At 37.1% G+C, this 14812-nt stretch overlaps 1 protein-coding gene across 1 annotated transcript in view; it reads left to right on the forward strand.

Moving 5' to 3' along the window:
• The window catches only part of RECQL4 (RecQ like helicase 4), a 54642-nt gene that overhangs the window by 5330 nt on the left and 34500 nt on the right, over positions 1 to 14812 (forward strand). The window contains exons 5-12 of the mRNA XM_033064044.2: positions 1378 to 1789; positions 5866 to 5928; positions 7366 to 7476; positions 7849 to 7956; positions 8085 to 8177; positions 10189 to 10325; positions 12356 to 12439; positions 12532 to 12708. Of these exons, the coding sequence (XP_032919935.1) occupies positions 1378 to 1789; positions 5866 to 5928; positions 7366 to 7476; positions 7849 to 7956; positions 8085 to 8177; positions 10189 to 10325; positions 12356 to 12439; positions 12532 to 12708 (1185 nt within the window). The remainder of the gene's footprint in view (positions 1 to 1377; positions 1790 to 5865; positions 5929 to 7365; positions 7477 to 7848; positions 7957 to 8084; positions 8178 to 10188; positions 10326 to 12355; positions 12440 to 12531; positions 12709 to 14812) is intronic.

Genomic DNA, 14812 nt, shown 5'->3' on the forward strand with positions numbered 1-14812 from the left:
ATCAAGGACCCCTAAATTCAGGAATCCCCAAAATCTGGGACCCCAAAAATTGGAGAATCCCAAATTGGGAGACCCCAAAAGATGGAGAATCCCAAAATCAGAAACCCCAAAAATTTGAGACATCAAAAATCAGGGTATCAAAAAAAGGGAGACCCCAAAATCTATGACCCCAAAAATTAAGAGACCCCAAAATCAAGGACCCCTAAATTCAGGAATCCCCAAAATCTGGGACCCCAAAAATTGGAGAATCCCAAAAGAGGAGACGCCAAAAGATGGAGAATCCCCATTTGGGAGACCCCAAAAGATGGAGAATCCCAAAATGAGAAACCCCAAAAATTTGAGACATCAAAAATCAGGGACCCAAAAAAAAAAAAGGGAGACCCCAAAAACTGGAGACCCCAAAGTCAAGGACCCCTAAATTCAGGAATCCCCACGATCTGGGACCCCAAAAATTGTAGAATCCCAAAACTGGAGACCCCAAAAGTTGGAGACCCCAAATCAAAAAGCCCAAAAATCATGGAGCCCTAAATTCAGGAATCCCCAAAATCAGGGACCCCAAAAACTGGAGAATCCCAAAATCAGAGATCCCCAAATCAGAAATCCCAAAAATTGGAGAATCCCAAAATCAAAGATCCCCAAAATCAGAAACCCCAAGAATTGAAGACAACAAAATTCAGGGAATCAGAAAAGGGACACCCCAAAAACTGGAAATTCCAAAAGTTGGGGACCCCAGAGTTGGGCTCCAAAATCAAAAATCCCAAATTCACAATGCCCAGAAATTGGAAACCCCAAAATCAGAGATCCCAATAATTGGAGACCCCAAAATCAAAAAACCCTAAATTCAGGAATCCCCAAAATCTGGGACCCCAAAAATTGGAGAATCCCAAAAGAGGAGACGCCAAAAGATGGAGAATCCCCATTTGGGAGACTCCAAAAGTTGGAGAATCCCAAAATCAGGGATCCCCAAAATCACAAACCCCAAAAATTGGAGACCCCAAAATCAGGGACCCCAAAATAAAAAACCCCAAAATTAAGGACCCCTAAAATTAGAAACCCCAAACTCAGAGACCCCAAAAACTGGAGACTCCAAAATCAGAAACCCCAAAATCAGAGATCCCAAAAATTGGAGAATCCTAAAACTGGAGACCCCAAAAATTGAAGAATCCCAAAACCAAAAAACCCAAAATTGGAGACCCACCCAAAATCAGAGACCCCAAAATCAGAAACCCCAAAATCAGGGAACCCCTAAAACTTGGGAGACCCCAAAACTTGGATTCCCCAAAATCCGCGACCCCAAAAATCCGATCCTCGTTTAATTTAGGATTTGAAATTCCAGGGGAGAAAAAAATCGGGATCTGACCCCTCCCTTCCCTCCAGGAACCCCCCCTGACCCTTCGGAGGACCCCAAATCCCAGAAAAACCCCAAAAATCCCCCAATCCCAAAAATCCCCGGAGCGCGGAGCCGCGGAGCCGCCGGAAAAGTCGGAAAATCCCAAAAAAATGGAAAATTCCGAAGAATTCGACGACCTCGTCCTTCCTCCTTCGGTTCCGGGATTGGGGCCTCTCAAATTCCCGACAAATCCCAAATTTTCCCCCGTTCCCGAAAAATTCCAGAGGTTGAAGGAGAAGGTGGCGAAAACTTTGGGATCGTTGGATCCCGGATGGATCGAGAGGTGCCAAGAATTCGTGGAAAAAACGGAAGAATTCCCGGAAAAACCGAAATCGGCGCCGGAAAAACCAGAATTGGCGACGGAAAAAATGGAAATGGCGACGGAAAAAACCGAAATTGGCGCCGGAAAAAACCGAAATTGGCGACAGAAAAACCAAAATTGACGAAGGAAAATCCGGAATTGGCGACGGAAAATCCGGAATTTCTGAGGGAAAAAGGGGAAATTCTCGAATCCGTCGGAAATTCCGCGAGGAAACGGCCCCGGGAAGGTGGAGGAGCCGCGGAAATTCCGGCCAAGCTCCGCAGAGGCCTCCGAGAATCGAATCCGGGAATTTCTGGGATGAGGAAAAATTTGGGAATTTTTGGGATGAGGGAAATCCAGGAGGGAAATGAGGATGAGGGAGAGAGGCCGGAATTCCAAAGTGGAGCTGGGAAGGTGAAGAAACGCTCGGGAAAAAAAGTGGAAGAGGAGGAAAAATCCAAACCTGCTCGCAAAACTCGGTAATTCCATAATTTTGGAGGTTTTTAAGAGTTTTTTTTCTGGAATTTATGTTTTTTTCCTGATTTTTTGGGTTTTTTTCAGTATTTTTGTCTTGTTTTTTTTGACTTTTTTTGGGATTTTTTTCCTGGATTTTTGGGGAGTTTTTTTTGCCTTTTGGGGTTTTTTTCCCAGCGTTTTTTGGACATTTTTTTGGGGGGCTATTTTCTGGTTTTTTGGGATTTTTTTCAGCTATTTTTGGGCTTTTTTCCAAATTATTTTGGCTTATTTTGTGGCATTTTTGGGGTTTTTTTCTGATTTTTTTGGGGTTTTTTTCTGGTATTTTTGGTTTGTCTGTTCTGGCTTTTTTGGGACTATTTTCCCCAATATTTTTTGGGGACTTTTCCTGGTTTTTCCTTCGTGCTGATTTGTTCTTTGTGGTTTTCTGTGGAAGCTTTTTTTGGGATTTTTTTTTCTTTTTTGGGGTTTTTTCCATATTTTTTGGGCTTTTTTCTGGGTTTTTTTCTTGGATTTTTCCCAGCATGTTTTTGGGCTTTCTTCAGGATTTTTTAGGCTTTTTTTTCTTGGCCTTTTTGGGCTTTTTTCCTGGATTTTTGGGGGTTTTTTTTGACCTTTTAGTTTTTTTTACAGCTTTTTTTGGACATTTTTCTGGCTTTTTTTGGGGCGATATTTTCTGGTTTTTTGGGATTTTTTTTCAGCTTTTTTTGTTTTTTTTCCAAATTATTTTGGCTAATTTTCTGCCTTTTTTGGGTTTTTTTTCCCTGACTATTTTTTTTGTTTTTTTCTATTTTTTTTTTTCCTGTCTTTTTTGTATTTTTCAGCTTTTTGGGTTTTTTTTTCTGGCTTTTTTTGGGATTTTTTTTTTGACTCTTTCCGACTTTTTCCAGCTTTTTTTGTGCTTTTTTTCTGATTTTTCTGACTTTTTAAACTTTTTTTCTGGATTTTTTGGGGTTTTTTTTTACTTTTTTGCTATTTTTTTTCCAATTTAAAAATTTTTTTTCCTGACTTTTTTTTAAATTTTTGTCTGGTTTCTTTGGGATCTTTTCTGGCTTTTTCCCACTTTATTTCTGGGTTTTTTTTTGGGGGGGGTGTTTCCTGGATTTTTGGGACATTTTTCCAGCTTTTTTCCTGGCTTTTTTTCCAACTTTCTTTGGCTTTTCTTTTTGATTATTTTTGTCTTTTTTCTGACCTTTTGGCCATTTTTTCTGACCTTTTTTTGGCTTTTTTCCCAGCTTATTTGGGTTTTTTTGGGGGGGTTTATTGGGACTTTTTTCCTGGGTTTTTTTGGACTTTCTCCACCTTTTATTGGGATTTTTTCTGACATTTTTGGGGTTTTTATTCTGGCATTTTTGGGATTTTTTCCTGGCTTTTGGGGGGGGCTTTTTTCCCACTTTTTTGATTTTTTTTTCCCCCTGTTTTTTTTGGGTTTTTTTCTGACTTTTTGGCATTTTTTACAGTTTATTCGGGCTTTTTTACAGCTTTTTTAGGTTTTTTTGCTGGCTTTTGAAGGGGTTTTTGTGGGTTTTTGGTGATTTTTCCCATCCTTTTTTTTGGGCATTTTTCTGGCTTTTTTGGTTTTTTTTCCCAGCTTTTCTGGGCTTTTTTTCCTGGCTTTTTTGGAGACTTTTTATTGGCTTTTTTCAGATTTTTTGGGTTTTTTTTCTGGCATTTTTGGGGCTTTTTTCTGACTTTTTTGGGCTTTTTTTCTGCCTTTCCAACATTGGAAAATCCCAAAATCAGGAAGCTCAAAAAACTCCAAAAATCAGACGTAAAAACTTGAAAAATCCCAAAATTTGGGGACTCCCCAAAATAAAAAAAAAATTTCAGAAAAATAACCCCAACTTTGAAAATAAAAACCCCAAAATCAGATTTTTCCAAGATTCCCATTGGATTTAATCCCAATTTCCCCTCAGGGCCCCTCCCGGGAATTTCGTGCGCCTCAACCTGAAGAGAAAAACATTTTCCCGCGGATCCCAGAGGGGAAAATTCCTCCGGAAACAGGTGAGAAAAATTCCCAAATTTTGGATTTTTTTGGGAATTCTCCTGCTGGAATTTTGAGATTTGGGATTTTTTTTTATTTTTCCCAGGTTTGGAAGCAGAAATGGAGAAAAAAATTTGGGGGAGGAGGCGATCGATGCTTCCGGTGCGGCGGGAATGGGCACTGGGCCTCGGAGTGCACAGGTAGGCCGGGATTTTGGGAATTGTGAGGGGAAATTTTGGGAATTGTGAGGGGAAATTTTGGGAATTGTGAGGGGAAATTTTGGGATTTGTGAGGGGAAATTTTGGGAATTTTTGGGAGAGAATTTTGGGATTTTTTGGGGAATTTTGGGGGATTTTTTTTCAGATTTTTTATGTTTTTTGGGGCGATTATTTTGAATTCTGAGGGAATTTTTTGGGAATTCTGAGGGGAATTTTGGGAATTCTGAGGGGAAATTTTGGGAATTATGAGAGGAAATTTTAGGAATTGTGAGGGGAATTTTTGGGAGGAAATTTTGGGATTCTTTTCAGATTTTTTATGATTTTTCAGGGGATTTTTTTAGGGGGATCTTTTAGGAATTCTGAGGGAATTTCTCGGGAATTCTGAGGGGAATTTTTGGGATTTTGGGGATGGGGTTTAAGGAATTTTTTAATTTATTAGTGATTTTTGGGGATTTTTATCTTTTTTGGTGTTTTAGGATTTGTGAGGGAAATTTTTTGGGAATTTTGAAGGGAATTTTGGGAATTCTGAGGGGATTTGGGGGGGGATTTTTTGGTGATTTGATTTTATTTTTTAGGATTTCCGAGGGGAATTTTTGGAATTTCTTGGGAATTGTGAGGGGAATTTTGGCAATTCTGAGGGGATTTTTGGAGCAGTTTTAGGGATATTTTTTGGAATTGTTTTGGGATATTTTGGGATTTCTGAGGGGTTGGAGGCGATCGATGCTTCCGGTGCGGCGGGAATGGGCACTGGGCCTCGGAGTGCACAGGTAGGCCGGGATTTTGGGAATTGTGAGAGGAAATTTTTGGAATTGTGAGGGGAAATTTTGGGAATTGTGAGGGAAAATTTTGGGAATTATGAGGGGAAATTTTGGGAATTTTTGTGAGGGAATTCAGGGATTTTTTTGGGATTTTTTTCAGATTTTTTATGTTTTTTGGAGGGATTTTTTGGGAAGTCTGAGGGAATTTTTTGGGAATTCTGAGGGGAAATTTTGGGAACTATGAGAGGAAATGTTAGGAATTATGAGGGGAATTTTTGGGAGGGAATTTTGGGATTTTTTTAGAAGTTTTCGAATTTTTTCAGATTTTTTATGATTTTTGGGGGGATTTTTTGGGAATTCTGAGGGAATTTTTTGGGAATTCTGAGGGGAAGTTTTGGGATTTTGGGACGGGGTTTAAGGGTTTTTTAATTTTTAAAATTTTTTAGTGATTTTTGGGGATTTTTTTTAGGATTTCTGAGGGGGATTTTTTGGGAATTCTGAAGGGAATTTTGGGAATTGTGAGGGGAAATTTTGAGAATTCTGAGGGGATTTGGGGGCGGATTTTTTGGGGAGATTTTTGGGATTTTTTGGTGATTTGATTTTATTTTTTAGGATTTCCGAGGGGAATTTTTGGAATTTTTTGAGAATTGTGAGGGGAATTTTGGCAATTCTGAGGGGATTTTGGAGCGGTTTTAGGGATATTTTTTGGAATTGTTTTGGGGTATTTTGGGATTTCTGAGGGGTTGGAGGCGATCGATGCTTCCGGTGCGGCGGGAATGGGCACTGGGCCTCGGAGTGCACAGGTAGTCCGGGATTTTGGGAATTGTGAGGGAAATTTTGGGAATTGTGAGGGGAAATTTTGGGAATTCTGAGGGGAATTTTTGGGAGGGAATTTTGGGATTTTTTTGGAATTTTTTTGGATTTTTTTGGATTTTTTTATGATTTTTGGGGGGATTTTTTGGGAATTCTGAGGGAATTTTTCAGGAATTCTGAGGGGAATTTTTGGGATTTTGGGGACGGGGTTTAAGGGTTTTTTAATTTTTAAAATTTTTTTGTGATTTTTGGTTTTTTATTTTTTTAGGATTTCTGAGGGGAATTTTTTGGGAATTCTGAAGGGAATTTTGGGAATTCTGAGGGGAAATTTTGAGAATTCTGAGGGGATTTGGGGGCGGATTTTTTGGGGAGATTTTTGGGAATTTTTGGTGATTTGATTTTATTTTTTAGGATTTCTGAGGGGAATTTTTGGAATTTTTTGTGAATTCTGAGGGGGAATTTTGGGAATTATTAGGGGAAATTTTGGGAATTTTTGGGGGAGATTTTTGGGATTTTTTAGGCTATCTTGGGGGATTCTTTCGGGGGATTTTTGGGATTATTTTTAGATTTATGGGGGAATTTTTTCAGATATCTGAGAGGAATTTTTGAGATTTTTTTGGTTTTGTGGGGGATTTTTTTGGATTTCTGAGGGGGAATTTTTTTTTATTATTTCTGAGGGGAATTTTGGGGATTTTTTTGGATTTTTTTAGATTTTTTTCAGATTTTTGGGAGGATTTTTTGGGAATTCTGAAGTGATTGTTTATTTCTGAGAGGAATTTTTTTTACTTTTTTGGGAACTCTGAGGGGAAATTTTTTTATTTCTGAGGGGATTTTTTGGGATTTCTTTTCAGATTTTTGAGGGGATTTTTTGGGAAATCTGAGGGATTTTTTTGGGATTTCTGAGGGGAATTTTTGGGAAATCTGAGGGAATTTTTTGGGGAATTCTGAGGGAATTTTTGGGAGGATTTTTTTGGGATTTTTTATTTTTTTATTTTTTAGGATTTCTGAGAGGAATTATGGGAATTTTTTGGGAATTGTGAAGGGAATTTTGGGAATTCTGAGAGAATTTTTTGGGAATTCTGAGGGGAATTTTGGGGCCATTTTTAGGGGATTTTTTTTTTTTTAGGATTTCTGAGCTGAGTTTTTGGAACTTCTTGGGAATTGTGAGGGGAAATTTTGGGAATTCTGAGGGAATTTTTGGGGGGATATTTTGGGGGAGATTTCTGGGATTTTTTAGGATTTTTTGGGGGGATTGGGGATTTTTGAGATTTGGGGGGGGGATTTTTTGGGATTTTTTTCTGGGGGAATTTTTTCAAATTTCTGAGGAGAGTTTTGGGGATTTTTTGGGAATTTTATGGAAGTTCTGAGTGGATTTTTTGGAAATTCTGATGGGATTATTTTGGGAATTCTGACTTTTTTATGCCCAGGAAAAAATTTGGAATCATTCTCGGAGGAAATTCCAGAGGATCAGGAGTTGCTTCCCACTCTGGATGAAGTGGCCCAAACGAGCAGCGAAGTTTTTATCCCAGAAATTCCTGGTAAGACACAAAATTTTGGAATTTTTCCTTTTCCCAGGAAAATGAGGGAGGTTTGGCCTCAAAAATTGGCATTTTGGGGTCTCAAAAATGTGGGATTTGGACCTAAACATTGGAATTTTGGCCTCAAAATTGTGATTTCCCCCCCCCCTAAAAATAATTTTTCTTTCCCAAAAAAGAAGTTTTCCTTAGAAACAAGTAATTTTCCCAAAGAATTGAAAGCTTACATCCTAAAAATGGAATTTTCCCTTCAAAATTTGTGGAATTTGTCACCAAAAATGACATTTAAGGGACTAAAATGGGATTTTTTTTCCTTAAAAATTAGACCTTTTTCCTCTTAAAATCCCAATTTTTTTCCCTTTTTTTTCCCTCCAGATGTTGGATCCAGCACAGAAAATTCCCAGGATTTTCTTCAGGAATTTTCCCCTCCCCCACCTCCCGTGGATCCCCTTTATCCCCCAAACCCCGACGGGACAATCCCAGGTAAATTCAGAAATTTAAATTTAAATATTAAATTAAAATTTAAATATTAAAATTTTAAAATTACATTTTTTTTAAAAAAATCAATTTTTAACCAAAATTCTAAATTTTCACTTTTTAAAATTCCACAGATCCTCCAGAAGAAGTTTTGGATGCTCTGAAAATTTTGGGATTCGAATCCTTCCGGCCTGGCCAGGCTGAGGCCGTCATGAGGGTCCTTTCAGGTTTGATTTTCCCACCTTTTTTTCCCCAAAAACTCCCCTCAGAATTCCCAAAAAAACCCTCAAAAAATATCCCCAAAATTGCCTTCAGAAATCCCAAAAATCCCCACAAAAATCCCCAAAAATTCCTCTCAGAATTCCCAAAAATCCCTCCAAAAAACAAAAAAAATTCCCTCTAATCCCCAAAAAATCCCCAGACTTCCCCTCAGAAATCCCAAAAATTCCCCCCAAAAAAACCCAAATTAAAAAAATCCCTATAATACCCAAAAATATCCCAAAAATTCCTCTCAGAAATCCCAAAACATCCCCCAAAAATAAAAAAATCCCCAAAAATATTTACTCAAAAACCCTAAAACAACCAAACAAAAAATCCCCAAAAATAATTATTTAAAAAAACCCAAAAAATCCTCACAGCCTGCCTAAAATCCCAAAAATTCCCCTCAGAATTCCCAAAAAATTCCCTCAGAATTCCCAAAAATTCCCCACAGTAATCCCTAAAAAATCCCCTCACAAATCCAAAAAAAACCCCTCAAAAATCTGAACAAAAATCCCAAAAATTCCCCTCAAAAATCCCAAAAATTCTGCTCAGAAATCCCAAAAATCCCCCCAAAAATCCACAAAAATATCCACAAAAAATTAAAAAAAATCCCCAAGAAATCTCAAAAAAATAAAAAAACCCTCCTCAGAATTCCCAAAAAAACCCCCTCAGAATTCCCAAAAATTGCCCTTAGAAATCCCAATTTCCTTTTCTTCCTCCTCCATTTTCCCTCCATTTTCCCACCTGTTTTTCCTATTTTTTTCCACCATTTTCCCACCCATTTTTGCCCATTTTTCCCCTCAATTTTCCCTCAATTTCACCTCCATTTTCCTCCATTTTTCCTGCATTTTCCCTCCATTTTTCCTCCCATTTTTCCCATTTTCCCCCTCCATTTTCCCACCCTTTTTTCCCATTTTTTCATCCATTTCCCCTCCATTTCCTTTCATTTCCCATCCATTTCCCCACCATTTTTTCTGGTTTTTCTCTTCTTTTTCTCCTCCATTTTCCCTCAATTTCCCCTCCATTTCCCCACCAATTTTTCCTATTTTTTCCTCTATTTTTCCACCTTTTTTTCCCATATTTCCCTCTATTTTCCCTCTACTTTCCCATCCTTTTTTCCATTTTCCTCTCCATTTTCCCACTGGTTTTTCCTATTTTTTCCTCCATTTTCCCACCATTTTTTCCCATTTTTCCCTCAATTTCCCTTTCATTTTCTCCTCCATTTTCCCTCCATTTTCTCTCAATTTTCCCTCCATTTTCCTCCATTTTTCCTGCATTTTCCCTCCATTTTTCCTCCCATTTTTCCCATTTTCCCCCTCCATTTTCTCACCCTTTTTTCCCATTTTCCCTCCATTTCCCTTCCATTTCCTTTCATTTCCCATCCATTTCCCCACCATTTTTTCTGGTTTTTCCCTTCTTTTTCTCCTCCATTTTCCCTCAATTTCCCCTCCATTTCCCCACCAATTTTTCCTATTTTTTCCTCCATTTCCCCACCCTTTTTTCCCATTTTTTCCTCCAATTCCCTCCATTCTCCCACCTTTTTCCCCATTTTTCCCTTCTTTTTTCCCTCCATTTTCCCTCTACTTTTCCATCCTTTTTTCCCATTTTCCCCTCCATTTTCCCACTGGTTTTTCCTATTTTTTCCTCCATTTTCCCACCCTTTTTTCCCATTTTTCCCTCAATTTCCCTTTCATTTTCCCTCCATTTTCCCTCAATTTTCCCTCAATTTTCCTCCATTTTTCCTGTATTTTCCCTCCATTTTTCCTCCATTTTTCCTCCATTTTTCCTGCATTTTCCCTCCATTTTTCCTCCCATTTTTCCCATTTTTTCCTCCATTTTCCCTCCATTTCCCCTCTATTTCCCTTCAATTTCCCTTCCATTTTCCTTCCATTTTCCCTCTATTTCCCCCCTTTTTTCCCCCATTTCCTCCTCCCCCACCATCCCAAAATTCCCAATTTTTTTTTTATTTTTTCCCAGGAATCTCCACCCTGCTGGTGTTACCCACAGGAACAGGGAAATCCCTTTGTTACCAACTCCCCGCCTTCCTCTACCACCGAAATTCCGGCGGCATCGCCTTGGTCATTTCCCCTCTCGTCTCCCTGATGGATGATCAGGTATTCCTGAAATTCCCCAAAAAAATCTCAATTTATTCAGCCAATTTCCCTATTTTTATTTAAAAAAAAATCTAATTTTTTGAGCCAATTTTCCCATTTTTATAAGAAAAAAAATCAAATTTTTTGAGCCAATTTCGCCATTTTTATTAAAAAAAAATTGAATTTTTCATGCTAAATTCCCCATTTTTATAAGAAAAAAATTCTAATTTTTCAAGCCAAATTCCCCATTTTTATAGGAAAAAAAATCAAATTTTTTGAGACAATTTCCCCATTTTTATAAGAAAAAAAATCTAATTATTTTACCCAAATGCCCCATTTTTATAAGAAAAAAATTCTAATATTTTACCCCAAATTCCCCATTTTCTAACAAAAAAAATCTAATTTTTTGACCCAAATTTCTCATTTTTATAAGAAAAAAAATCTAATTTTTCAAGTCAAATTCCCCATTTTTATAAGAAAAAATTCTAATTTTTCAAGCAATTCCCCATTTTTATAATAAAAAAAATCCAATTATTTTACCCAAATGCCCGGTTTTTATAAGAAAAAATTCTAATTTCTTCAACCAAATTCCCCATTTTTATAAGAAAAATATTCTAATTTTTTACCCCAAATTCCCAATTTAATAACAAAAAAAATCTAATTTTTTGACCCAAATTTCTCATTTTTATAAGAAAAAAAATCTGATTTTTCAAGTCAAATTCCCCATTTTTATAAGAAAATAATTCTAATTTTTCGAACCAAATTCCACATTTTAATAAGAAAAAATTCTAATTTTTTGAGCCAAATTCCCCATTTTTATAAGAAAAAACCTAATATTTTGACCCAAATTCCCCATTTTTATAAGAAAAAATTGAAATTTTTCAAACCAAATTCCCCCTTTTTATAAGAAATTGGAATTTTTTAAGCCAAATTCCACATTTTCTGAGGAAAAAAATCCCATTTTTTGGCAATAAAAATTTCAATTTTGGGGATAAATCCCACATTTTCTGGGTAAAAAAATCTGATTTTTTGGGGAATAAATTCCCAATTTTTTGAGGAAAAAAATTCCCATTTTTATCGAAATAAAAAATCCCAATTTTAGGGACCAATCCCACATTTTCTGAGGGAAAAAATCCCATTTTTATTGGAATAAAAAAATCCCAATTTTGGGGATAAATCCCACATTTTCTGAGGGAAAAAATCCCATTTTTATTGAAATAAAAAATCCCAATTTTCAGGATAAATCCCACATTTTCTGAGGACAAAAGTCTGATTTTTTGGGGAATAAATTCCCAATTTTCTGAGGGAAAAAAATCTCATTTTTATAGGAATAAAGATCCCAATTTTGAGGAAAAATCCCTCATTTTCTGAGGGGAAAATCCCATTTTTATGGAAATAAAAAATCCGAATTTTAGGGACAAACCCCACACTTTCTGAGGGGAAAAATCAGATATTTTGTGGAATAAATTCCCAATTTTTTGAGGGAAAAAAATCTCATTTTTATGGAAATAAAAAATCCCAATTTTGGGGATAAATCCCACATTTTCTGAAGGAAAAAAATCCTATTTTTATGGAAGTAAAAATCCCAATTTTGGGGATAAATCCCACGTTTTATGTGGAAAGAAAAATCCCTTTTTCTTGGGAATAAAAATCCCAATTTTGGGGATAATTCCCACATTTTCTGAGGGAAAAAATCCCATTTTTATGGGAATAAAAGTCCCAATTTTGGGGATAAATCCCACATTTTATGAGGAAAAAAATCCCATTTTATGGGAATAAAAATCCCATTTTAGGGACCAATCCCACATTTTCTGAGGGGAAAAATCCTAATTTTTATGGGAATAAAAATCCCAATTTTGGGAACAAACCTCACACTTTCTGAGGGGAAAAATCTGATTTTTTGCGGAATAAATTCCCAATTTTTTGAGGGAAAAAAATCCCATTTTTATGGGAATAAAAATCCCAATTTTTGGGACAAATCCTGCTTTTTGTGAGGAAAAAAATTCCATTTTTAGGAAAAAAAAACTCCCAATTTTTCTCTCCAACCCCAGATTTCCGGCCTACCTTCCTCCCTCAGAGCCGTCCGCATCCACTCCCACCTCACCCCATCCCAACGCGAATCGGCCTTGAAAAAAGTGAGTAAAAAACCCCAAAAATTCAAATTATCCCACATCAACCATCCCCAAAAACCCCTCCAAAATTTAAAACAAACCCGATTTTCCCTCAGATCCAGAGCGGCCAAGCTCAAATTTTGCTGCTTTCCCCGGAATTTGTGGCGGCTTCCGGAAGTTTCTGCCGCTTTTTCCGGAATTTTCCGCCCGTGGCTTTCGCCTGCCTGGATGAAGCTCATTGCATCTCCCAATGGTCCCACAACTTCAGGCCCGCTTACCTCAGGGTTTGCAAGGTTAAAATTCTGAATTTTAGTGCTTTTTTTAAATTCTTCAATTTTCCTGCTTTTTTTCCCTCAATTTTCCCTTTTTCCCTCCATTTTTCTCACCATTTTTCCTCTTTTCTTTTTCTTTTTTTTCCTGAGCTTTTCCCCTCCATTTTCCCTCTTTTTTTCCTTTTTCCCTGCTCTTTTCCCCTCAATTTCCCCTTTTTTCCTTCTCTTTTTTCGTGCTCTTTTTCCCTCAATTTTCCCTCAATTTTCCCTTTTTCCCTCCATTTTTCCTCTTTTTTTTTCCTGCTCTTTTCCCCTCAATTTTTTCTCTTTTCCTGCTCTTTCCCCCTCAATTTTCTCCTCAATTTTCCCTTTTTCCCTGCCCTTTTTCCCTCCATTTCCCCTTTTTTCCTGCTCTTTTTCCCCACCATTTTTCCTCTTTTTTCCTGAGTTTTTCCCCTCAATTTCCCCTCTTTTTCCTGCTTTTTCCCTTCATTTTCCCCTCAATTTTCCCTTTTTGCATCCATTTTTCCCACCATTTTTCCCACCATTTTTTCTCTTTTTTTCCCTTTTTTCCTGCTCTTTTCCCCTCAATTTTCCCTCTTTTTCCCTTCATTTTCCCTCTTATTTTTTCTTTTTTTCCTGCCCCTTTTCCTCCATTTTCCACCTTTTGTTCCCTCCTCTTTCCCCTTTTTTTCCTCTTCTTTCTGTTCTTTTTCCTGCCATTTCCCCCTCCATATTCCCTTTTTTCCTGCTCTATTTCCCTCTTTTTTTACCTTTTTACCTCAATTTTCCTACTCTTTTTCCTCTTTATTTTCCCTTTTTTTCCCTCCTTTTCTCCACTTTTTTTCCTCCATTTTCCCCACCATTTTTCCTGGTTTTTTTCCCTTTTTTCCTGCTCTTTTCTCCTCAATTTTCCCTTTTTCCCTGCCCCTTTTCCCACCATTTTTCTTCTTTTTTTTTCATTTTCCCTTCTCTTTTTCTCTCAATTTTTCCCTAATTATTCCCTTTTTCCCACCATTTTTCCTCTTTTTTTTTCCTTTATTTCTTGCTCTTTTCCCCTCAATTTCCCCATTTTTCCTTCTCTTTTTCCTGCTCTTTTCCCCTAAATTTTCCCTTTTTCCCTCCATTTTCCCCACCATTTTTCCTGGTTTTTTTCCCTTTTTTCCTGCTCTTTTCCCCTCAATTTCCCTTTTTCCTGCTCTTTGTTCCACCATTTTTCCTCTTTTTTTTTCCTTTTTTTTCCCTGCTCTTTTTCCCTCAATTTTCCCTAAATTTTCCTTTTTTCTCTCAATTTTTCCTTTTTTTTCTTTTTTTTTTCCTGCTCTTTCTCCCTCAATTTTCCCTTTTTCCCTGCCCCTTTTCCCACCATTTTTCTTCTTTTTTTTCCTTTTCCCTTCTCTTTTTCCCTCAATTTTTTCCCTAATTTTTCCCTTTTTCCCACCATTTTTCCTCTTTTTTTTCCCCTTTATTTCTTGCTCTTTTCCCCTCAATTTCCCCATTTTTCCTTCTCTTTTTCCTGCTCTTTTCCCCTCAATTTTCCATTTTTCCCTCAATTTTCCTCACCATTTTTCCTCTTTTTTCCCTTTTTTTCCTACTCTTTTCCCCTCAATTTTCCCTTTTTCCTGCTCTTTTTTCCACCATTTTTCCTCTTTTTTTTTCCTTTTTTTCCCCTGCTCTTTTTCCCTCAATTTTCCCTAAATTTTCCTTTTTTCCCTCCATTTTTCCCTCCATTTTTCCTTAAATTTTCCTTTTTTTCCTGCTTTTTTCTCCTCAAATTTCCCTTTTTCCCTGCCCCTTTTCCACCATTTTTCCTCTTTTTTTCCCCTTTTTTCCTGCTCTTTTCCCCTCAATTTTGTTTTTCCCTGCCCTTTTCCCCTCCATTTTTCCTCTTTTTTTTTCTTTTTTTTCCTGAGCTTTCCCCTCAATTTTCCCTAAATTTTCTGGTTTTCCCTCCATTTTTCACACCATTTTTCCCTTTTTTTCCCATTTTTTCCTGAGCTTTTCCTGTCAATTTTCCCTCTTTTTCCCTTTTTCCCTGTCATTTTTCCCTCCATTTTTCCTGCCCCTTTTCCTCCATTTTCCACCTTTTGTTCCCTCCTCTTTCCCCTCTTTTTTCCCATTTTTT

This window comes from Catharus ustulatus, chromosome 1, assembly GCF_009819885.2.
Source record: "Catharus ustulatus isolate bCatUst1 chromosome 1, bCatUst1.pri.v2, whole genome shotgun sequence".
NCBI lineage: Eukaryota > Metazoa > Chordata > Aves > Passeriformes > Turdidae > Catharus > Catharus ustulatus.